At 34.6% G+C, this 26718-nt stretch overlaps 1 protein-coding gene across 1 annotated transcript; it reads right to left on the minus strand.

Annotated features, from left to right (window-relative positions):
- Positions 1-13234: 13234 nt before the first annotated feature.
- LOC127092396 (triacylglycerol lipase SDP1) lies at positions 13235-17403 on the minus strand. Its single transcript, XM_051031257.1, has 3 exons — positions 15613-17403; positions 14805-14948; positions 13235-14290 (listed from the first exon to the last, which is right to left on the minus strand). Exons 1-3 carry the CDS (start codon positions 17029-17031, stop codon positions 13367-13369), a joined length of 2487 nt encoding a protein of 828 aa, XP_050887214.1. The 5' UTR covers positions 17032-17403; the 3' UTR covers positions 13235-13366.
- Between the last annotated feature and the right edge of the window lie 9315 nt (positions 17404-26718).

Raw genomic sequence — 26718 nt, forward strand, 5'->3', positions numbered from 1 at the left:
TTTGAATTCCTAGAAAGAACTTTAGTTCTTGCATTAAGCTCATTTCAAATTCTGCCTGCATTAACTCAGAGAATTCTTGACAAACAGAGGCGTTAGCAGAACCAAAAATAATATCATCAACATATATCTGACATATCATGAGATCATTGTTAAGGTTCTTACAGAAGAGTGTGGAGTCAACTTTCCCTCTGATAAAATTGTGTTCCAGAAGAAAATTACTTAAACGTTCATATCAAGCTCTGGGAGCTTGTTTAAGTCCATATAAAGATTTTTTAAGTTTAAAGACATGTTCTGGAAAATTTGGATTTTCAAAACCTGGAGGTTGGTTGACATACACTTCTTCTGATATATAACCATTAAGGAATGCGCTCTTGACATCCATTTGATATAATTTAATAGAATGGTTAATAGCAAAAGATACAAGAAGACGAATAGATTCTAACCTTGCGACTGGAGCAAAGGTTTCATTGTAGTCAATACCTTCTTGTTGACTGTAACCTTGAGCTACCAGTCGAGCTTTGTTTCTGACGACTTCTCCTTTCTCATTCAGCTTGTTTCTGAATACCCATCTGGTTCCAATAACGTGAGTGCTTCTGGGCTTGGGAACAAGATCCCAAACATCATTCTTCGTGAATTGATCTAACTCTTCTTGCATAGCTGAAACCCAGTCGTTATCTTGAAGTGCTTCATCACAGGACGTAGGCTCGATCAGAGACACTAGTCCCAGAGGCGTCTCTTCAGAGGTCCTGAAGGTAGATTTGATTCTGATAGGTTCGTCTTTGTTGCCCAGAATCAAATCTTCAGATACGTTGATGTGACTTTTAGCTTTCTTTGGGATTACTGGGGAATTAATTTCCTCAGAGTTCTGAGTGGCAGTTGCTTCTGGAGTTTTATCAGATCCTGCAAGAGTGATTTCTAAATCTGCAAAATTTTCAACTAGCTTTGACTTTTCAGGGTCAAGCTTATCGTCAAATCTGACATGAATTGATTCTTCCACAATTTTGGTTTCTGTATTGTATACTCTGTAGCCTTTAGAGCGTTCTGAGTATCCTAACATAATACCTTTCTGTGCTTTGGAATCAAACTTGTTCAGATGCTCTTTAGTGTTTAAAATAAAGCAAGAACATCCAAATGGATGGAAATATGAAATGTTTGGTTTCCTTCCTTTACACAGTTCATAGGGAGTCTTTTCCAGAATAGGTCTTATGGAGATTCTATTCTGAATATAACACGCTGTATTTACAGCTTCGGCCCAAAAGTGCTTAGCCACATTCGTTTCATTGATCATGGTTCTGGCCATCTCTTGGAGTGTCCTATTCTTCCTCTCTACAACTCCATTTTGTTGTGGAGTTCTAGGGCAGGAGAAATCATGGGATATTCCATTAGAGTCAAATAATTCCTCAAAATTTTTGTTTTCAAATTCCCCACCATGATCACTTCTGACTCTAATAATTTTAGAGTCAAATTCTTTTTGCACTTTGGAGCAGAAACTAGTGAATACAGAGTGTGACTCACTCTTGTGCTTTAGGAATTTCACCCATGTCCAGCGACTGAAATCATCAACAATGACTAGTCCATACTTCTTTCCATTGACTGATGTTGTTTTCACAGGACCAATTAAATCAATGTGAAGAAGTTCCAGAGGCTTAGAGGTAGTAACAATAGTTTTCTTTTTGAAAGATGTTTTTGAAAATTTTCCTTTCTGACATGCTTCACATAGAGCATCTGAAGAAAACTTCAGTTTAAGTAGGCCTCTGACTAACTCGAGTTTATTTAGCTGAGATAGTTTTCTCATGCTAATGTGGCCCAAGCGTCTATGCCATACCCATTGCTCTTCGTGAACAGACATCAGACATTTCATATTTTGTTCTTTTAAATCAGAAAGATTAATTTTATAAATATTGTTTTTCCTCTTGCCTGTGAATAGGACAGAACCATTGTTTTGATTTATGGCTTTACATGTTTTTTGATTAAAGATCACGTCATAGCCGTTATCACTTAATTGACTTATGGATAACAAATTATGCATTAATCCTTCTACGTAAAGGACATCAGATATAGAGGGAAGAGTATCATTACCAATAGTTCCGGAGCCTCTGATCCTTCCTTTCTGATCTCCTCCGAAACCTACGAATCCAGCGTCTTTAAGTTCCAGGCTTTGGAACATAGACTTTCTTCCCGTCATGTGTCGCGAGCATCCAGAGTCCAGGTACCATGACTGGTGTTTGAACTTTGCTGCATAAGATATCTGCAACATAAACAATCTTATCTTTTGGTACCCAGAGTCTCTTGGGTCCTTTTTGATTAGTTTTCCCAGAGTTTCTTATAACTTTGGGTTTTCTAGCATTTTCAAATTTTTGTTCTTGTGTGTGTGTATAGTGATATGAAAATGGAGATTTAAGTTGATCACTGGTAGAAGTTTTATCTTCCTTAGGATCATACTCAATTCCTTTTCTATTGTTCTGACTGACTCCATAAATCATGGATGCCATTACACTCCTTCCTATCCCATTTTTCAGAAACTTTTGAAAGGCTTTTTCGTATTTATAAATTATTGTATTTGAAGTTTGTGGAGCTTGAGATAACGCTTCTTCTAGTTTTAAATAATTTTTCTTTGCAGCATCTCTTTGTAATGTTAAAGATATGTTTTCATCTTTTAATTCTAGAATTGTCATCTCAAGTTTGCCACATTCTTCAAATTTTTCTTCAAGACAGCCTTTTATTGCTTTAAACTTTTGTTTTAGTTTCTGATATGAGCTAAGAGTTTCAGACAAGCATGATTCTAGATCAGATCGAGAGAGTTCAGAAAATACCTCTTCAGATTCTTCATCTGAACTGTCATTGGATGTGGTAGCCATGAATGCTACATTGGCCTGTTCATCAGAGTCAGATTCTGATGAGTCAGACTCGCTATCATCCCAGGTAGCCATTAACCCCTTTTTGGTTCTGAGGGAATTTTTCTTGAAGCTCTCTTTTCTGGAACTGTCTTTCTTTAACTTTGGGCATTCGTTCTTGTAGTGACCTGTTTCTTTACATTCATAACAAGTGACATCTTTGTTAGTTTTACCTTTAGACGTTGATTCTGATCGATCCCCTCTGGGTCTTGGTCTTCTGAAGTTGTTGTTCCTCTTTTTCCAAAGTTGTTTAACTCTCCTGGTCAGGAGGGACAATTCTTCTTCCTCATCAGAATCTTCTTGTTCAGAGTCATCTACATCTTCTGCCTCGGCCTGGAATGCTTTGGTTCTGTCAGATTTGCGTCTTTCAGATCTGGACTTTAATGCTACAGACTTGTTCTTCTTCTGAGGCTCATCTTCCTCTAGTTCTATCTCATGGCTTCTGAGGGAACTGACAAGTTCTTCAAGACTGATATTGTTCAGATCCTTAGACAGCTTCAGAGCAGTGACCATGGGTCTCCACTTCTTTGGCAAGCTTCTGACTATCTTTTTGACGTGGTCTGCAGTTGTGTACCCTTTGTCTAGAACTTTGAGACCTGCAATAAGAGTTTGGAATCTAGAGAACATTACCTATATGGCTTCGTCATCCTCCATTTTGAAGGCTTCATATTTCTGGATAAGCGCCAGAGCCTTTGTCTCTTTGACCTGAGAGTTTCCTTCATGAGTTATCCTCAGAGAGTCAAGTATGTCTTTGGTTGTTTCTCTGTTGGTGATCTTTTCATACTCGTTGTAAGATATAGCATTGAGAAGTATGGTTCTGGCCTTGTGATGATTTTTGAAAACTCGTTTCTGATCATCTGACATCTTACTTCTGGAAACTTCAACTCCATCCTCTGTGACAGGAGGTTTGTATCCATCTGTGACAATGTCCCAGAGATCAGCATCATAGCCTAGAAAGAAGCTCTCAATCCTATCTTTCCAGTAGTCGAATTTTTCTCCATCAAAGACAGGAGGTTTAGCATTGTAACTGTCTCTTTCATTTGTGTGGGCCATGGTTTTTCTCGTTCTGGATCTTTCTACACTGTTAAGTGTTTGATTAGAAAATCAATAACAGAGCCGAAGCTCTGATACCAATTGAAGGTGAGAAAAACAAGAAAGGGGGGTTTGAATTGTTTTGGAAAATAAGCGTTTTTTCAGACAAAGACCACACAAGGAATTTATACTGGTTCGCTTATAACACAAAGCTACTCCAGTCCACCCGGCCAAGGTGATTTCGCCTTCAATAAGGACTTAATCCACTAATCTTGAAAGATTATTACAACCAACGTCTAAGAGAAAGATCTCTTAGTCCTCTCAAGTATGCAGACTGCGCAGAGTCATTTGAGGAAATATAAAACAGCTTAGATAAAAACAAGGTTTGTAATCTAGAGTGCTTCTAGGATAAAGCAATTATTACAGTAGTAAGAACAAATAGAATGTTTCACGTTCTGAGCAAAAACTCGTGAAAGATTGAGAGAGAGAGAGAGAATGTTTCGGTGTATTCAGGTGTGTCTCTCAATGCTGTTTGCTGTCCTTTATATAGAGGTGAAAGGACCGTTGAAATTGATGGCAGATAATTTTGTCTTGATTAGGAATCAATGCCATAACTTCTGTTGTTTCTTGCCAAAACAACTTTGTCTCCCTGAATAACTTCTTTCCAGTAATAGTTCCTTTCCATTTAAATTCGAAGTTGACGTTATTCCTTCTGAATTGGGAAATCCATTATCAGAGTCTAAGTAACTCTGTTAATCTGAGATCTTGCTGTGTGGCTTCAGAGCTTCTGATGATTTTGATCGCTTAGAGTTCTGATGGTGACTTCAGATACTGTTGTGAGCTTCTGGAATTTGATATACCGTTTTTCAGAGTCAGATCTTCTAGGGCGTACTTCCTCTTCAGATGCTTCTGATATTCTGATCTGATGTAAGTTCAGAGTCAGAACTTCTAGAGTGCATTTCTACTTCAGATGCTTCTGATCTTCTGATAATTTGTATCTGATTTGATTCTGAATCTGATGACGTAGTCAGATTCCTTTTAGAGTCCTGCACACTTAGAAACTTTTCGTTAGAGTGCCATTTTTGGTTTCATCCTTTGTTATCATCAAAATCCTGGAATCTGTTGTAGAACAATTTTTGTTATCATCAAAATACAAGTGGTATCAGAGCTTGGTCATGGGTTCGAATCCCCCCGGCTGACACTGGGGGGGGGGGGGGGGGGGGGGGAGATTGTTGGATAAATAAATCCAGCGTCACCCTTAGGGATTCGAATGGGCTTAACATCCCAACCCATGGCGCTTAGAGGGAGCTTACAAACCTCGCTTTAGGTGCAGCCCCTGAAAAGGCTCATACTATAAGGAAATAAAGTTGCACCCTCACTAACAGCAATTGCTTTTAGCTCAGTGGTAAGCGCTTGATCCTACAAGTGGTCATCAACCACATCGTCTTCAACGGGGTGTTCAACATCTTGTTCGTCATCAACCAAAGGATCAATAACCTGTGACTGAATATTCTGAGTTGGTTGAAATTGTTCCAAGACAATGTACAACACTATATAATCGTAACTAGAATACTCATGGTTACGAAACATGTTTTGTGCCTCCATGTCATTTTGAATCAATGACTTATAAAACCTGACTGAGTTATTTTCAGAAAAAAAAAAGGTTGTTGATAAAAAATTTGGGACACAGGTTGTCTAAGTTTGGACTCAATCTTTTTTTTCAGATAAGAGAAGTCAGCTCCTCTATTTAGACAAAAAAGAGCGCAATTGGTGTTTCTAAATAGGAAGTCAGACATATCACATTCATAAGTCTCACCATTCACGTGAGCTTTGATTTTGTATTGTGATGAAGATGCCATGATATGTGAAGATATTTGTGAAATATGTGAAGATATTGTGAAGATTTTGTGAATACTTGTGTGAAAATTTGTGTGAATACTTGTACTCACGCATGCCTATATACACGGATTCAATTGTGATGCATGCGTTAGACGTGTCACATTTTTGCATGCAACACATCCACCAAGCCTTCCCCTAGACAAGACAAGTGCAACCTAACATGTACCAATGCATGCTAACCTATCCACCTAGCCTGCAAGATTCTCACGCATGCCTATCCATCAAAGTCATATCCACCTAGCCTGCAAGATTCTCACGCATGCCTAGATACACGGATTCAATTGTGATGCATGCGTTAGACGTGTCACATTTTTGCATGCAACACGTCCACCAAGCCTTCCCCTAGACAAGACAAGTGCAACCTTACCTGTACCAATGCATGCTAACCTATCCACCTAGCCTGCAAGATTCTCAAGCATGCCTATCCATCAAAGTCATATCCACCTCGCCTACAAGATTCTCACGCATGCCTAGATACACGGATTCAATTGTGATGCATGCGTTAGACGTGTCACATTTTTGCATGCAACACATCCACCAAGCCTTCCCCTAGACAAGACAAGTGCAACCTAACCTGTACCAATGCATGCTAACTTATCCACCTAACCTGCAAGATTCTCACGCATGCCTATCCATCAAAGTCATATCCACCTAGCCTGTAAGATTCTCACGCATGCCTATCCAGCTCCACCTAGCCTGCAAGATTCTCAGCCAACTTTGAATGCGTTACACGTGTCAAATTTTTGCATGCGTTACACGTGCCCAATTTTTTTTACATATTCATACTATTTGAATACGGTTATAAATAGCAGGTCATTCTTGAAAATTTTCATCATCCACTAACACTTTTTTCAGAGAACACCGGCGAACTTTTCATCAACAAACCTACGTTCTACATTGCAATCATGTCTCTTCTTACCATGGGCCAAGAACACAGAGGCAATAGGGCGAACATTGCCTCATTCGTAAGTTTTTCTTGAACATTGCCTCTTTCGTATGTTTATAATTTATTTTTTAAAACTCCAATCTAATGATTGTTTATATTGTTTGTTTTTAAAGGATCCCAAGAAATTTCGTCAACGTTCACACCCTATGGCTTATCCAGACCCATGGTGCGTACCTTACATAGAGCGTGCGGGGTTCGGTCATGTTATGCATGTGGTAAATGCCACAATTGATGTGAAATTTATTCTTGTTTTGTGTGAACGTTGGAGACCAGAGACACACACTTTTCACCTACCAACTGGTGAATGTACCGTCACACTAGAGGACGTGTACATGCTTTTGGGTCTTCGAATAGATGGTAAGCCTGTGACTGGAAATGTTCAACAGCCCAACGAACTATGTGTTCAAATGTTGGGCGTAGATCTAGTCGAGGGTGAGGGATCTGCGAAAGCAAGGGGCCAGGGTATTAAACTATCGAGCCTCCAATTCTACCACGACGCTATAATTTTGACTGAGGATTCGTCCGAACAAGAAAAAATAATAAAAACAAGGTTTTACATTATGTTATTATTTGGGAACTTGCTATTTCCCGAAGGCACGGGAAATAGCATAAACTTTATGTACTTGAGTTTGCTCGAGGACATAGATAGAATAAGCATGTATAGTTGGGGTTCTGCTGTATTGGAATTCCTATATAGCTCTTTGTGTAAAAATGCACAAAATGACCACTGTACATTTTCTGGATGTGCTTTTTTGCTCCAAACATGGGGGTGGTGGAGATTGCTGAGGCTAGCCCCCGAAAATCCTAACGTCTACTCCTTCCCCTACGCAACTAGGTAAATTTATGATGTTATTTCATTTTGTATATTTATTCTATAAATATTTGTAAATAATATTATTTATCTTTTTTTGTTTAGGTTCATTGCAACTGGACTAGATTACAGTCTTACCCCGAAAAATAAAATAATATTTTATCGTCAACTCTTGGATCGTCTCCGAGCACAAGATGTATTACCACTAAATCATTCGTCTTCTAACTAATTTATTAATATCAAGCATTCTCAATAAATAACATATTTATTTTTTTCTTTGCAGTTTATTTGGAGACCATATTTGGGATTGGAACATCAACCCAACCCCGAAGATGCAGTTGTTTGGACAGCAAAAAACGACTATCATGCGGTTCACCACTGTGGAGATGCACCAAAGTGACCGTGTCAAACTGCAATTCGGAATGCATCAAGAAATCCCAGGCCCCCAATGTCTTTGGAACCTTGGCATCTTAAAAAAGTCAGCCACCAGTGGTATGTCCAAAATTGGAAGGCATTTGCAAAGGAGTTCCGTAAAATGTGGAAAGAGCGTGCCCACTATGTTCTACAATTTCCGGTGGCGCCCAACGAAATGAAGCCGACAAGGGAATATGTGGATTGGTATAGAGCAAATACAAATCCAGAAATGATTGTGTCTGACCCGTTATATTTGGACGATCCCCGAATGCAACAACCATATTTCCAACAACAACAACCACCACAATATTCCCAACAACAACAACCACCACAATATTACCAACAACAACAACCACCACCGTATTACCAACAACAACCACCACCACCGTATTACCAACAACAACCACCACAACACATGCCCACCCCCCAACCAAATCAACACTACATACCACAAACTCAACCCCAATATCATGAAGATTACCAACACCAACCTCAACATTCCCACCACCATCAACAGTCACAACACCTACCATAAACTCAATCCCCCCACCAACACCAATCCCAAAATTCCATCACGACGATGTCTCGGGCTCTTCCAGTCCTCCACTTAGCCCCGACACAGGTATACAAGAGGATTACCAACAAGACTACTACACACCACAACATACATTGTTCTTTAGCCAACCCGATTCAACCCTCAACTACCAAAGGCCACATTTCGAGGGCGCACCCAACAGAAGTCAGTTTGTCCCACCGGGACAAAGCTTTGAGGGCGAAGAGGGCACCCGCCTTTCCTACAGCATTGAAGGGACTTCGACCCAACCACAACGGCAAAGGGCAAGGGGACGCGTTAGGACTAGGGGTGGGAATAGGGAAGCACCACCACCACGTGAGCCGTCTAGACGAGTAGTTAGACCTCCCCCGTGCGGATCGTACCAAGGACCGCATAATATGTAAAAAAATCCCAAATTAATAATGTATTTTAATTAAACTTTATCATATTTGTCTTGTGTATTATTTTAATATAAATATATTGTGTTTATTAATATAAATTAATATATATAAATTAATATATATATATATATATATATATATATATATATATATATATATATATATATATATATATATATATATATATATATATATATATATATATATATATATATATATATATATATATATATATATATATATATATCTTGTGTATTTTACAAATATATACATAATATTATTTATTTACATGTATATAAATTAATATATTTTAATAACTTATAAATAATATTATTTAGTTATAAATTAAATTTATATATATATATATATATATATATATATATATATATATATATATATATATATATATATATATATATATATATATATATATATATATATATATATATATATATATATCTTGTAAATAATATTATTTATATATATGTATTAATATAAATTAATATAATTTATAATAAATATAAATTAATAAATTTAAAATAAGTTAAAAAAGATTTTAAAAAATTTTAAAAATAATTAAAAACATATTTAAAAAAATTTAAAAAAAAAAGCAAATTTTTTTTTTAAAAAAGGAGTAGGCGCCACTCCTAGTGGCGACTTGCCCTCCAACTAAAGGGTAGGCGCCATCTAGGGTGGCGCCCATGTGTCTTTAGGGCAAAAAAGTGCTCAGTTTTGTAATTTTTTTGAAATTATGGTTATTTTTGAATTTTTTTTAAAAAAGATGATTATTTAAAAAAAATCTTCCATCTCTGCTTACTATATTAAATAAAATCATTTTATTATAAAATAAAAATATAATTTATTTTCTTCAAATTAATCAATTAAACACACAAATCTTTATTCTACGAAACAATAAAATAATTAATAAGAGCTCTATCTTAATTTTTAAATGATAATATAAATAAATTATACTGATTACTTGAATAAAATTATGAGATAATAAATAATTATTTAATATGAATAAATAATTTCACACATCATAAGAATAAAATATTTTAATATATGAAAGATTAAAATATACAATCTTACCTTACTACCCTCCTAAAAATAGTTTTGTCCTTGAAACTTGAAGTAATAGAACAATCACCATGATAAAACGAGTAATTAAATTTGTTTATTTTATCCGTTGTTATAATGTGATTTTCAACACTACATTAAAATTCACTGGTTTGAAAAAATCTCAACAACAAATCCACAAGATTATGATCACTCTCTTTTCTAACACATGTCCAGAATCTCGAAAAAATTTGTGGTGGGTTAACATTTCGACACAAAAGTGTGATGTTAAAGTGGTGAGTTCGACTTGTCTGTCAGATATTTTAGAACTTAGTGTATTCTTGAGTCCAGCGATTGGGTGACCCAGAGACAATTCGACACCACTACATGGTTCGACAGAGAAATTCCTCGACGAAGGTAGTTCGAGATTGTGAAGATGGTTTCAATAATAAGAGCAATTTAAAGACAGTTTCAAAGACCAACACGTGAAAACATATCAGAAAGTAGAACATCGCGTAATAGGATACATGTCAGGTCCTGGTGTAGTAATCATTACCGATGGTTATTGATGTATGTAGTATATAAGTCGATTTCAGCTATGTAATAAAGGTTCGTAAATTTTATCAGTATTCTCTATAGAACTTAAGTATCCAAGTCACAGAGAGAAAAATAGCTTGTGAGGAAACATGTATGAATATGCATTCATGTTCTTAAGTTTTAATCTAAACATTTCATTTGATTGCTTTTATTATTTTTCTTTATTTACTTTATATCGTCGAACAATTCTGTATTTTTCACATCAGAATTCTTATCCAATTTCTCAACATTCAAGCATCAATATTCAAACACAAATATAATTTCTCAAATCTTTTGCACAAATTCTCCATAGGGGTTTTTCGAGTTTAATACCTTAAGTGAACAAAAACTTGTGATTTGATTTTCTATAAATACGAGCAAAAAAAGGCACATCCAGTGGGACCCTTTTGTGCAAGAAATTTAAACTTTTGCAGATTTTTTTTTTGTGTTTTATTGTTTTATTTTGTTCTTCATGCATTCAACATTTTCAATGTCAGAGTGTGTATGCATCTGAGAAGTGGTAAAACTCTTGTTGAGATGGCACGATAAAAAAGTTCTTCTCTTCCCCAAAACGATGCTCCAAATACAGAAGAACAGCCAATCAGAACAATGGTGCAAGAACTTCAACCTCCGTTGGAGTAATCGCTATTGTAATGAGGCAAATTTCGGTTTCAACGAGGTTACCGGAAGTGGTGGTTCCCCTAACACAAGTTACGAGTATTCTAACTACCCTCAGGGTTACGCAAACTGTTATAGGAGACCATGGGCATTCTTTTCTTACAAGTTTCATTTTAGCCTCTGGTAGTAGGGAATACCCTTATGGCATGTCGAATTAAATAATTTTTTAAAAAAATTTTGAAAATATTTTCAGTTGTTTCCAAAAAAATATTTTTTCGAATTAGATAATTTTTTATTTTAGAAAACAAAACATATAATTTTTGGAAAAAAAATCGATATTTTATTTTCAATATATATATATATATATAAAAAAAATCGATTTTTAAATTCATTTTTAAATTATTTAACTTTTTTGAAAAAAAAATCCAACTTTTTTATTGTTGAAAAGAATAAGTTTTTTTTTTTATTTTCTCAATTTGAAAAAAAACTCCATAACATGACATTTGTGCGATTTGACTCTCTCTCTCTAACAAAATTTACCGTTGAATTGAAAGTTATTATCATATAGATCAGTCTACAAAATTTAATGTCTAAAGTTATTCAACAAATCAACAAAATACATAAAAAAAACTAACGTCTTACAAAACTTCATAAAAATCGTTAATTTTTATCATTCTCTTTAATATATCAAATAATTTTTTATTGATGTGAAATTTTATGGGCATTATCTATATGTTAATAGCTTTCAATCCGACGATAGATTTTGTTATATGAACATAGGATGATGAGTTATTGAAGATGTCATGTTATTAAATTTGACACATATATATCATTTGATCATACACACACACACACACACACATATATATATATATATATATATATATATATATATATATATATATATATATATATATAATATATATATATATATATATATATATATATATATATATATATATATATATATATATATATATATATATATATTAATTTCCTTTTTTTAAATATTTTTCAGAATTAAATAAAAATATTTGAAAAAAAAGAATTTTTTTATTTATTAATTTTCCAAAACAAATAATTATTTTTAAAATTTCTTTTTTTTTGGAAAATAAATTTCCAAATTTATTTTTTTTAATTTTCTAAAAAGAAATAATTCTTTGAAAATTTTTACAATATTTTTGCAAATTTATAAAAAATATATATATATTATTGCAAGCAAATATTTTTAAATAAATAGTAATAAAATTTAACAAAATAACAGAATTCTAAATCAAATTTATTTTTCAAATTTATAAATAATTAATTTAAAATGGTTTTAAAGAAAAATCATTCAAAATCGGATTTTTAAAAGAAAATCAATTATATAATCATAATCAAAAATATAAACCATTTTATAACCAATTTTGACTGAAATGTGGTTATAAATCCAAACCACTGAAATGATTTTAAAATGATTATGGTTTGGTATCTAAAAATAACCAACCATACTCCCTCCTACATTATTTTCAAAGTAATGGTGGATAAGTGATAATAAAATTTAAATAACTACGCAGATATTCTATTTTATCAAAAAATTTAAGAGTGTAATAAATATTTTTCGAACATGTCTTATAAAAAAGAGATTAATTGTTATGCATTATCAGTGTAATTACCCTGTCAATGCATCACAATCATCCGTCTGTATTACTTTTTAAATATTTAAAATAAAAATCAAACCTTTTAAATAAATTAGTGGTTGTGATTCATTGACAGTGTAAAAAATCTTTACACTGTCAGTGTATATCAATTAAACTCTATAAAAAATTCTTACAATTAAAACTCTAATTCTTAGTTTCTAATCAATTTTATTCCTATAAACGAATTTTCAATATATTAAACAAACGTCTCATATTGGCAGGTTACCAACTTGAGTTTCATTATCCCAAAAAATGTATATCAAACTTCTAAGCTGTATTCTAAGCTGTTTGATTTTCTATTAACAGCCTAGATGTAAATCTAATCATGGGCTAAATTAGCATCAAGATATGAATATAGAGAAACCCAGGCAAGACTTTATTTCAGGATACTTACAATCTAGACAGCTAAAACACCACATTACTATAGTCACTTCACTGAGGTGAAGTATTTTTATCATTGGAACTATTAGCCAAATCTGTTATGCAATCATATGGGATTGAAATCTGGTGTCTCAGTTAGAGTCCTAGCTGTTGAGAATTTGTCATCTCCATTTTCAGAAGCTGAGCTAACAGCATCATCCATCTCCTTCCCTGGACATTCAATTTGAACACACTCAGGAACTTCATTGTTATTACTATCATCATAATCACAACTTCTACTTGAAGGTGTCAAGACTTCTTTTTTCACAACATTAAACACAATTCCATTAAGGATTCTTTCAGGCTGCAAAAGATCACCTTCAGTTACCATTATGCTAGATCCATTCATGACACCTCTATTGCCATTTTCTCTCTGATCAGATTCTGAATTCTCAGAGCATCTATCCGGTGTTTGGAATTTGGGACTTTGATACTGAAATTCGCGAGGGCTAAAATTAGTTCCTATTCCTCTGTTTAGGTCAGTATCAACTTCCAAGTTTTGGACAAAGTCAATGAACATATCTGCCGAAGTAGTTCTCATCAGAGGACCACCAGATCTGGTCCAAGTATTCAAGTCAGCACTTTCAGATTCACTGTCACTTACATCATGCATGCTGCGGTGGTACTTTGAATTTTTACCAGTGGCCCCACTGGGACTACTAACCCCATGATTAAATGAAGCAGCGGTGTCTGCAAGAAAGTCTTCAAGAGATCCGGTAGAATTCTCCCGCGCAATGACATTCCATGATGGAATTCTTTTTGAGGCACTGAATTTGATATTAGTGGGAAGACTGTGAGTAGCAGAAGCCGCTCTCTCAGCACTTCTTTTTAGTCTTCTCATATGATTGAGAATTGCAACACACTCATCGAGAGCAAGCTCAATTCCACAATTAGCTTTAATGGCTGAAAGCTTTTCCCAAGTGCATCTTCTCCCTTGGTTAGCTGCCTTTTGAAGCTCCGCATAAGAAGGGTTCTGGATAATTTTTGAGTACTGATACAGGATGCAGGCAACATACAAAAATAAGTTAACTGTTATTTTAGTGAAATGTGCCTAATAAATGATACATAAAAAAATTCCTTATATGTTACTTTTCCTAAATGTAAGGGACTCTTTGGCTTGAGAGTATGTTTTCTGTTTTCATCTCTTATCTTCACTTCTAATTTGAAAACTACCCATTGTTTTCAACTTTATTACCCGCTTTTAAAGATTTGCACAGGAAGCATAGAAACCAAAAAAACTTATATTCACTATTGTCTATACAAATCTTTGAAAGCTGAAAACAAAATGAAAACAGAGGGCAAGTTTGCAATTAATAGTGATGACAAGAAACGAAAACTAAACATTTTCTCAAACCAAACAAGATATGAAAAGTTCATCATATTATTTAGAAGAATATAATAAAACTTAAAATGACCACCAACACTTTTTTCTTATCCAGTTGAAGTTATTTCTTTTATCTACAAATAAATATCATTTTTGTTTAATTGTTCTTAAGCCTCTATACCTGAGCAAGAGTAGCAGGCATAACAACTGTTACATCACCCTCCCAGTCTTGAGCAAACAGCTTGGCAAGTCCACCTAATGGAAAACCGAGTTCCAGTATTTGATTACATCGATGTTTGACCTCCATCTCTACCAGATGAGCAAGCTACAGAAACAAAACCACAAGTGTTATTATAGTTGCGTATATTTAGAATATTGCAGCAGCAACATACTGTAGAACCAATGGCTAACATATATGATGTCTTAATGCGAGAACTGTTGGGAGATGCCAATATTTTCAAAATCAAGTTGGGGGAAAGGGTATATAAAATTTGCACAGAAAGGCTTGAACTTGAAAGTTTTATAGGTGCATTCAATATCTATTATAGATTGGAAGTCATGTATATGTTTAGGAACAAATGGTAACATATTCTTGAGAGAATTTTACCATTATCTCAACAGGTAGCTTCTGCTTAAGGGTCAGCTTCTTACGATATTGTTTAATTCTAATCAGAGCAAGGGCATTGAGCCACTAAAAGATAAATACAATAATAGATAGTCCTTGGTGTTTCATAGTTTCGCAAGTAACCAAATCACATTTAACAGTGACCAAAAGACTTCTAAAAGAACAAGCAGATATATGGAAATCGATAAATAAAAGCTAAATGTCCAGGTAGTTAATCAAATAGTGAGGAACCATTTTATAGATCAACTTACAGGACTGATGCTTTGGTAATGAGCAGACAAATACAATTAATGTGATAATCATCAGACTTATTAATATGTATGTATTATTGTCCTTTGAAAGAGGTCAAAGTCCAGGAACATACCTTGGCAGCAAAATTACCTCCATAAGCTCGTACAAATTCTTTCAATCTTAATAATGGTGCAATATGAGGATTGGCCTGACTGACAATAAAATGATTGACATTGAAGAGCTCTTTCAACTGCATCATAGGAAGATCAATCTCCAAGCTACCATCCCTCCAACGACGCACTTGTGAGGAACCCTCTTCAGGACCCAAATTAAATGGAGGATGGTAAGGAACAATCTCTCCACTTCTATCCTTTGCCATTAACTCCTGAGCCTCAAAAAGGCCAGGAAACGCACAAGAAGCCGTGACTGCACTCCATATAACAACATGGGGTGATGTCAAGTAGTTAAGACATCTAGGCGGTTCATGCTTTCTCGGGGAGCAAACTGTAATCCCTAGAACTCGGCCCGTCATGTCATAAGCTTCTTGAAACGTTAGATTGCTTGTTAGATGCCTCAACATGATCTGCAACTGTCTGATCTCATGAACAGCACCAAACGTTGTGACCCTCTTGACGATGGTAAAAATCCCACCCATTTGATCAAAAAACTGTAACGAGTGCAATGAATCCTCAAAAAAGCTTTGAAGCTCTGGCCAAGACCTAGTGGCAACAATAGAACACATAATGGATCCGACACTTGAACCAGAAATAATTCTAGGCATAAGTTTATGTTCTACAAGTGTTTTAACTACCCCGACATGAAAAGCTCCAAGAGAAGCACCCCCGCTTAACAACAAAGCAGTCCTCCCAAAAGCATGTCTAGTTTCATGCATGAAAGCATGTTTTTCTTCCAATGCAAGCTCCTCGGAATCAGAGTGACAAACCATTCTCAACTGAGTTGAAACCTCATCAATATACTCTTTGATTTGTCTAGGCACATGAAGCCTACCTTTGTGAAGCTCGGGGTTACACATATTACCTAAATTTCTAACGAGATCCGCTCTCATACAAAAAATAATATCTCTAAGAGAGCCCTCTTGTCGGCGATGTTTTAATTCTTCAAGCTTGTTGGTAACCAATTCGACATCATAGAAATCCAATGCATTCAACTTTGGTGTCTCTTTATCAAGCATCTTAGCTGCATGAGCCCACTCCTCATAAGTCAAAGCAGTTGTCATCATATTTCTCCAAAATTTCCTCCTATATGCTAATTCAGCCTTTACCTTAACATTACTATAACGTTTCAATAAGAAAGCAAGAATTGTCATCATTGCTAATATTCCCTGAGGGTTTCGCGGATGCAACCATGATATAATGGGTCCCCAAAATCTCCTAAACCTATGAAAGACCTCCAAGAAACCTAAGAATAACTGATATCTGAAATGTGAAATGGATTTACAGAAAAGAACCCTAAAAGCAATTGCACGGCCAAGAATTCCTGAAGGACCGATTGGAAAAAGATCAACTGTAGCTTCATTACTTATACGATCCATCCCTGGAAGAACAAAATCTAAAAGCAATGCAATCTATGTTATATACAAAAAAAAATATTAAGCGACGCAATCAACAAAGAATGAAATGAAAAAAAAACATAAATCATGAATGACAATCATATATTCGAAGATTGAATTAATAAAAGAATAGGATGAAAATGAATTAATTAAGAGGTAGATATGGGGAAGAAAAGGTTCCCGCTAAGCCACGGATGAAGGAAAGAGGCTCAGCGAGAAGAAGAGTATGAATGAAGAAAAGAAAATATGGTAGGGGGAGAACATTGGGATATGGGAGGTTGGGATAAACTGCGGCCATGCTCCAAATCAATAATCTCAACTTAACTGCCTTCATACTCATCTTTTATTTTATTTTTCGACTCTTACTAATTATAAACACTTTTCTAATTAAATAAACACCGACGCTTTGTTATTAACTTTTTATTTTTTTCAAAATTAATAAAAAAAAAAAGTTGTCTCTAAAATCTTATTTTTGGACAAGTTTGAGATTTCAAAATGAATTTAACCTACCGGATTTTTTAAAAAAAACTCGATATATGTAATAATTTTTTCAGTTTTAAAAAAATCAATAAAAAATAAGTATTTTTCAAAAAATTCAGTATATTTTATAGTTTTTTGATATATATATATATATATATATATATATATATATATATATATATATATGAAAAACTAATAAAAATTGCATATTCAAATGAATACTACACATTGATGGTGAAAAGTTTAATATATAGAAACAGAGAACAAATTATTTTTATTGTGTTGATGGAATTTTATTTTAGAAGGTCCTCTTTGTTCATACTCATTCTATTAATAATAAAGTGGTAGACAAACCAAACTATTTGTGGATCACAAAAATAAAAAAGAGAAAAGTGCAAAAAGTGTTTAAAATTAAGTACTCACTACGCCAAATAAGGGAAAAGAGGGCGCTTATTTTGGCCTATAACAGCGCTTTTAAGCGCCCTCTAAAGTGGCGCTGGCATAGGTAAAGACAGCGCTTTGTTTTCCTGGAGAAAGCGTTGTCTAAAGTGGCCCTTGAAGGGCCACATTATAGTGCGCTTTCAAAAAAAAGCGCCCTCTGGAGTGGTCCATAAAGGGACACCTTAGAGGGCGCTTTCTGGAAAAAGCGCCCTCTAAAGTTGTCAATGTAAAGTGTTTAGAGGGCGCTTTCTGGAAAAGCGCCCTCTAAAGTTGTCAATGTAAAGTGTTTAGAGGGCGCTTTCTGGAAAAAGCGCCCTCTAAAGTTGTCAATAAAGTGTTTAGAGGGCGCTTTCTGGACAAAGCGCCCTCTAAAGTTGTCAATGTAAAATGTTTAGAGGGCGCTTTCTGGACAAAGCGCCCTCTAAAGTTGTCAATGTAAAATGTTTAGAGGGCGCTTCCTACAGAAAGCGCCCTCTAAAGTGTTAGTTATTTTAAAAAAAATTGTTTGAAAAACAGTGGATATTTAATTGGTAACCTGTTCGCATGCTGCAAAAGTGTAAAATTCATATTGATTTCATCCTTTAATCCAATGTTATACACCATTAATCCATTGATATATACAACATGAATCCATTTATATACAACATTAATCCTCCATATATATACAACATTAATATATGATTCTTTGATCAACAATATACAACAACATATTCATGATTTAGTAAAAGTACAACAACAATATACAACATATATACAACAACAGCATACAACAACAACATTCCATACATATATGTACAACAATATACAACCTAGCTATATGATTCTTTGATCAACAATGAATTGACACAATTCATCCTTCATTTCATCCAAATGAGCTCTTGAGTAAGATTTGTATTCCTCAAAGTACTACAATTAAGAGAATAAAACATATTCATGATTTAGTAACAAATTAGATGAAATATCCGATAATATTAAAATAAACCCTAAGTTATTATTCCATACCATTTTTGGGATGTCTATACGATTCAACGCAATGATATCTCTCATAAATCTCAATACAAAAAATCCGCAATCGACCGAATTATTTTGCTGAGGACACTACACAGAAAAACAAACAATATATATATAGTTAATTTCTTACAAACACTATTATAAGCAAAAAAACAAACACTATTATAAGCAAAAATAAGATACTTAATATATACCTGAACTCTGATCCAGGTAATGTCCTTCCTATTGCGATAATTCTTTTTCGATCTAAATTTTATTATTGCCCTAACAAAATAAAAACGTATATTGAGATCAATCTGACAGACATAATTAAATATACAAATACACACTAATATTTAGGGGAATTTCACTTACGCGTCAACCGTCTTCTTCATACTCGGATATTTACTCCAATCACCCGATAACGAATCGAGATAATACACTATTAGTCTCGAAAGATCCATAGCAACCAACACCCAGTGACCACTGTAAAATAAAACAAAAATTTAGATGAATGAAAATTTTCTACGTAAAAGATATACATAGATTAGAATGAAATTATTAGAAAGAAAATCTAACCCGTTGCCAGAATTAAACGGTAAAAAATACAAACTGGGTGTAGTATTATCGCCGGCCGCCATGAATCTATCGACTAGATCATTCTTTACGGATGTTGGGTTTTTCGTTATTAACATTGCGTTGATACGGGAAGCAGCAATAAAATTGAAACGGTTACACAATTCAGTTCCCCGCAGCAATGTTACATACATATACCTTAAATAGAAACATAATAAACATTAGACTACTCATTGAAATGTGTAAATAAATTGTTCAACTAAGTAAATTATAGATTGATCGGAGTACCATATGTATGTATGAATGACAGCGATGCCCAATTCGTCGTGTTCAAAAAGTTGTTGCATGTCCTCCTTTGCAATTATTTCGAAATGAGCAGCTCCGAAAACACCTTCATCAAAATTTATACTACGAATGGCCCCTTGCATAATATCGGACTCATTCACCATTTTCTCAAGACGCATCATAATTTGAGATTTTGTCCCGGATGTCGTTGGAGGAATATCGTTACCAGCTTTTTTCAACTTTCGACCGAGAACCTAAAAATTCATATAAATTAAATCATGACTTTTGGTGATGCAACAGAATCGTTGCGTATATAATTCAATAGGTATATATATTTGTACCTCTTTTAGAGATGCAACCGACTCGATGCGTCTTGAAATCCCTTTACCAGCTTTATGCGTGGGTCTTGTAGGAGTCTAACATTACCATGTAATAAGGATTGATTAAATATCATAATTGTAGCTGAATTGAAATGTGAATACTAAATATTCATAATCATTTAGAACATATATACCTCGGCATCTGGGAAAATTAGATCTGACGGCCATCCAACAAAGGATCCGACTGCTTCTCGCATCAACGTTGTCTCTGAAACAACGTCAGGTAATGGTAGAAGCGCGTCGGTATCTAATACAAGGTCAACCAAAACTTTCATATATCCCACCGGGAGGGGATTATGGTGAAGTAATTCACCCGAAGTGTTGTGCACTTTTCCCTTGCCAACCATGCGATAAGTTGGTGACGATAGATACAGCTGACAAGGTGAAATGCCCTAAACCAATAATAAATGTTATTGTTAACGTGTATATGTGTCAAGTAAAAAAGTGCTATTTTAATTTCATAATAACATATATAATTACCTCGGGAAATTTCGGTTGACAATTGATACTAGCTCGGTCACTAGTATCTTTTGCCTCGGAGGCGCACCTTTCCTCTCTATACCTTGCATTCTCGTTTTGCAGTTGGAGTACTTATGCCCTTAACTCCGCCAAGGTCTCCATCACCTCTTTGTTGGTAGGATTTTTTGTTTTTGGTTTTTTATAAAATGACGACGGAGTCACACCAAAACCCTTACCCCTCACACGACCGGAATACTCAGGAACATTTAGTACTCGACTAAGTACGCTCCTGCAATCCTGGACCTCGGTTGAAGGTAAGGTTTGGGATAAAGTCTCCTGAAATATTATTAGAGGAGATTAAAAATGAATTATATGTCTAACAAAATTTTCGATATAATTAAAGAAATAATGTTACATATACTTACACATTCGTCATAAACAGTTTGGACCGCTTCAACGACAGCCCCATCCTTCCCAACCCGAGCAGCCTTCCATAATACGTGCTCCGGAAGAGATGTTGCGTCACTTTTCTCCTCGGCTAGCTACACATTGAATTAGATTATAAGATCATCAATTATAACATATTGTGACAATGTATAAGCTCATAGCATTTGAATATACTCACAATTCTTTGTTGTAACCGTGCATATCCCGTACGCCCTTTTTTGTACGGATACGCGGGTTTTGATGCCCTTTTCCGATTTATGTCGCTTACTTCCTGGATAAAAAAGTTTAAGGCATATTAGAACCAAATAACTTAACAATTGTATAATACCATAATTAATAGACATTACATGGAATTTTTCGTTTCTTCGTTTGGCGACAAAGTTATCCCATTCATCGGCTGAAATAATCGCGGCATACTTCATTGGCCGTTCTGCTTCAACAAATTTTCCTTCCTCATCCTTGAGAAATTTGTTGGACAAAAAGGATCGAAATCCTCGGAGTCTTTTTCCGGCCAATTGAATACAATATTTTTGCCGGCTTTCATCGATGTGAAAGGATCTCTAAAAAACATACACATGGAGTGTGTTATTATAAAGTAATATTATAACAATATATGGTCAACAAATAGTCAACAAAAAAAACATATAACAATATATGGTAAGTACCTGTATCTCGGACCATATTTTTTCTTTGCCAACCTTCAAGTCCGGACTTCTCCAATTATCACATGTAATCAGAATATGTTGTCGAACAAGGAAACCAATGTAACTTGCCAACATTGAACCGTTAGGCTCAATTAGTTGGTCTTCAGCACTCCAATGTACTTCAAATTTTACACTCTTGTCTCTTGCACGAATGATTGACTTCATAACAGTCAATCCTCGTTTGATTTCTTTTTCAACATTGTTACGTGATCCATTCGCGTCATGGGTATCGTCTTCGTTAGCCATTTTATCTGTAATATAGAAATGAGTCAATAAGACCCAAGTAAGACAATGATTCAATACGTGAACACATTTATATACCTTCCATTTCTCTCATGTTACAACAATCTAAACTCTTTTTTTTTTATCATTATTGAATACAAACTCACACACACCTACTGCATGCAAAAGACCAATGCAAACTTATGGTGTTTGGAACATGAACAAACTTGCATCCATAGTCATCAAACTTCCAAGCACAAGCTCAAACACACTTCAAATGATATCAGTTTTCAATCAAAAATAAAAAACTCAGTTTGCCCTAAACAACATTAATCAACATAATGCACAAAATGTAAAACTAAGTTTAGAAAATGCCCTAATCAAACACATGAAGAAAGTGAACGGTAACGATGGAGAAGAGAAATACCTTCAAGGTGACGGTAACGATGGAGAAGAAAGTGAACAGTGACGGTGAACGTGAACTCAGTGAACGTGAACGCAGCAGCAGAAAAAGGCGACGGCGACGATGACGGTGAGGGAGGGAGAACGAACGGAGGACGAGAGTAATCGCAGTAGAGAGTAATCGCAGTAGAGAGAAAACCCAGTTACGTAAACGAAATAGCTTATAGAGAGGGAAAATAAAGAGACATACAGTATATGTTATAATTTTAATGTTTACTAAAGGGGACCTTAGAGGGCGCTTTTGTAAAAAAAGCGCCCTCTAAAGGGGGCCTAAGAGGGCGCTTCTGGAAGCGCTCTCTAAGGCTTTCCAAAAGCGCCTTCTAAACTGGAAATGTACATGGACTTAGAGAGCGCTTTTTTAAAAGCGCCCTCTAAGGGTAACCTTAGAGGGCGCTTTCACTAAAGCGCCCTCTATTGTTGTCCCTCCATTTCCTCATTATTTTTTTTTTGGCTTCACTTTAGAGGGCGCTTTGTTACAAAAGCGCCCTCTAAAGGGGGCCTAAGAGGGCGCTTCTAAAAGCGCTCTCTAAGGCTTTCCAAAAGCGCCTTATAAACTGGAAATGTACATGGACATAGAGAGCGCTTTTTTAAAAGCGCCCTCTAAGGTTACCCTTAGAGGGCGCTTTCAATAAAGCGTCCTCTATTGGTGTCCCTCCATTTCCTCATTATTTTTTCGCTTCACTTTAGAGGGCGCTTTGTTACAAAAGCGCCCTCTAAAGGGGGCCTAAGAGGGCGCTTCTAAAAGCGCTCTCTAAGGATTTCCAAAAGCGCCTTATAAACTGGAAATGTACATGGACATAGAGAGCGCTTTTTTAAAAGCGCCCTCTAAGGTTACCCTTAGAGGGCGCTTTCAATAAAGCGTCCTCTATTGGTGTCCCTCCATTTCCTCATTATTTTTTCGCTTCACTTTAGAGTGCGCTTTGTTACAAAAGCACCCTCTATAGTGCGCTGTCTATTCCAATAGTATGCTCCTTATTTTTTCTCTTCACTTTAGAGTGCGCTTTTATAATAAAGCGCCCTCTAAGGGGCGCTGTCTATTCCAGTTTTTGGCGTAGTGACTTGATAACCAACGCACGGGAGAGATCTATGTTTTTAACTGTATTACGACTAAAGAAGTGTGAGATACCCTTAAAGAAATCTATGAAATTCTAATTAAGATGGAAAGGGAAAACATATCTATTCAAGAAAATGAGACACCAAGTACAAGTGAAGGATAGTTCTTAAATATTGGAGTTAATTTCAAACATTATACTTCTAATAAATATCTTAGATTCAAGAAATGGCATCAAAAACCTTATTCGACACTTGACTCCAAAGATACAAAAATTGTTGATGTATTTCAGGATAAATCAAGCTAGAATAAGATTATTAAGCAATTAGAAGTATTCATCTCAAGAATCATCATCAGAATTATATGATGAAGCATTTGAAACATCGTCAACTACACAATCATTTGAAAGAACTGTAATAATATATGAAGAGTCTTTTGAAGAATCAACATCATAAGAATCATGTGATAACTCTACTCCTTCATGCAAAAAAAATTAGAACAACATGTGAAGAATCTAGAGGAGAAACAGTTGAATCACCATCTAAAGATTCTCAAGAGGTACATTTTGGTTTTAAATCTACTTATGATGAATATGGTGAGGTAACCACCTTTTCTTAACAACAATTATTTATATTAAGTGTTGAGCTAAGTAAAATAAATGATCAGCTTGAGAATAATACTAAACGATTTAAGGATCATGTTAAAGTCGTTGAAAATAAAAATGATAGGATTAGTGATGAGAATTATGAACTAAGAGATCAATCCTTAAAATTAATTAGATGTGAAAAATGTGATGTTATAAGAAATAAAATTGATAGTTGATGGCTAACAAATTTGAAAATCGGACATTTTTGTCATACTTATATATATTTATAAACTTACGAGTTTAATATTATAATATGGATTGACGGCGCGTAATTTTGTTGATTATTTGATTTGGGACAGAATTGAAGCAAATGAAAGTTTAGAAAAAAATTGATGAAAATGATAGAAATGAGGTGTCACATTCTTTCTATGAATTAGAAATGATGATAAGCCTAAGTGACGATCACCACAAGAAATTTGGTTTCTTAATAAGATCAAAATTTTGGTTCAATCCATAACCAAATTAGCAAAGCTCTCAAAATCACATAATGTGTTTGTTTAACAAAGCTCAACTTGATTTTCCATTCATGATTCTCTCCCTATTTATAGGTAAAGGGTAGCTTGTTGAATTTACAATAATAACTCATGAAGATTGCCACAAGAAACTTGATTTATTGATAAGATCAAAAACTTGGTCCAATCTAGAACCAATGGAGATAACCTCTCAAAATCACACAACATGTTTGTTTAACAAAATTCACCTTGATTTATCATTCATGATTATATTTATAGCTAAAGGGTATCTTTTTGAATTTACAATAATAACTCATTATATGCTACAAATTTAGCTCATTATTCTATCAATGATGGTTTGATGAAAGGTCACACACCAAAGGTTGGTGGAGGAAGTGATGTTCATTATCTTGATGAGTTATAATAATTTATAACCTATTTGATCAATGCAACCTCTCTCTCTCTCTCTCTCTCTCTCTCTCAATGTGTGTTTCTTTCTTTTCTTTAGCCCATTATATGCTTGGTCTCTCTCTCTCTCAATGTGTGTTTCTTTCTTTTCTTTAGCCCATTATATGCTTGGACATAAAATCCATGAAATTTTAAAGCTCTGGAGGCTTTCAAAAGGTTTAAAATACACACATAAAAAAAAGTGTTTTGGAGAAAAATTGGACAAGATGGACTCTAACACATTTTATTTCAACATGATTAATTAAAAAAATTAAAATGGGGTTGTACGTGTAACACCCCAATTTAATTAATCATTTATTTATTTATTTGGTATAATTAATTAATTAATTTAAATAACTATTCTATGTGAGTTATGACGTGTTTGGTCGGTGGCAGTATTTGTGGTAAGTTGTGTTGATTTAATTAGTTTTGAGTGGGCATTTATTAATTAAGTTAATAGAACATTGGTTAAATATGAGGAGTTGTGCTAATTTTATAAATTGAGAGAATTAAGTGGTGAGTGGAGAGAAGTTGAGTTTTATTTGGGCCAAAATTGAGTTATGATGAGTTAATTATAATATTATATATTCATGAAATTAGAGAAAATAAGGATTATTTTGGGAGTTTGTCAGTGAACTTGAAAAAGAGGAGAATGTTGGAGAAAGAGTCTTGGAGAGATGGGGCTAGGAAGAGAAGACTTTAGAGATTAATTATTGTGCTTTTGTTGAATTCATAAGGTAAGGGGAGGGGAATTATTCATCTAAGGGTACTTAAACCATGAAATGGTAGATAAGTTAACCTTAACCTTCAAAAGGATTTTCTCCCTTTTCTTTTGATTGTTTATTGGATGAATTATATGAATGTGTTTATGTTTTTATGTCATAAATTAACATGAAATTCGTGTTTCATGTTGCATGATTGTTGTCTATGTGAAATTGCTCATGAATGGATTATTTATGTTGGAATTGGAGAGTTTTTAGGTATGATCATAAATCTAAATTTTTTATGGTTAAATGATGGAATAACATGCTAATTTAATGGAAATTAATATGCTAATATGTGTTAATCATATATGTATCAATTTTGGACTGGTTGGGGATGTTTGGGATTGAATTGGAAGAGTTTGGAGGTTCTACAATGCAAAAATCATGTTTTTGGTGCTGCAGGTCTGGACGACCTCGCCAATCGAGCTCTCCTGGCGAGCTTTGCCCTTTTAGCATCGCCCAACGAGCTTATGTGCTCGCCATGCGAGAGTGACAACACAAATTTGTTGTCCGCGATTCAAATTGTCGTAACTTGAGTTTCGTGAGTCGAATTGAGGTGCGCTTTAAAGTGTTGGAAAGCTAACACATAAAGCTAAATGATGCTAGTTACTTGTGAGATGAATTAACATGTTTGAAGGATGTTGGATGTATGTTAAATGTTTGAAATAATGAATAATTGTGTGAATTATTGTACTCACTTAATGATGAATCAATCTTAAGATCATTTAACATGATTGAGTGATGTGTATGTATTTGATATGATGTTGTTGTTGTGAAGTGCAAGTTTAATTACATGATTTATTGTACATGTTGCTGATGATTGATGATATGAGTGGTTTGGAGTGAGAATTACTCATAATGCT

This window comes from Lathyrus oleraceus, chromosome 6 (assembly GCF_024323335.1).
Source record: "Lathyrus oleraceus cultivar Zhongwan6 chromosome 6, CAAS_Psat_ZW6_1.0, whole genome shotgun sequence".
Classification (NCBI taxonomy): domain Eukaryota; kingdom Viridiplantae; phylum Streptophyta; class Magnoliopsida; order Fabales; family Fabaceae; genus Lathyrus; species Lathyrus oleraceus.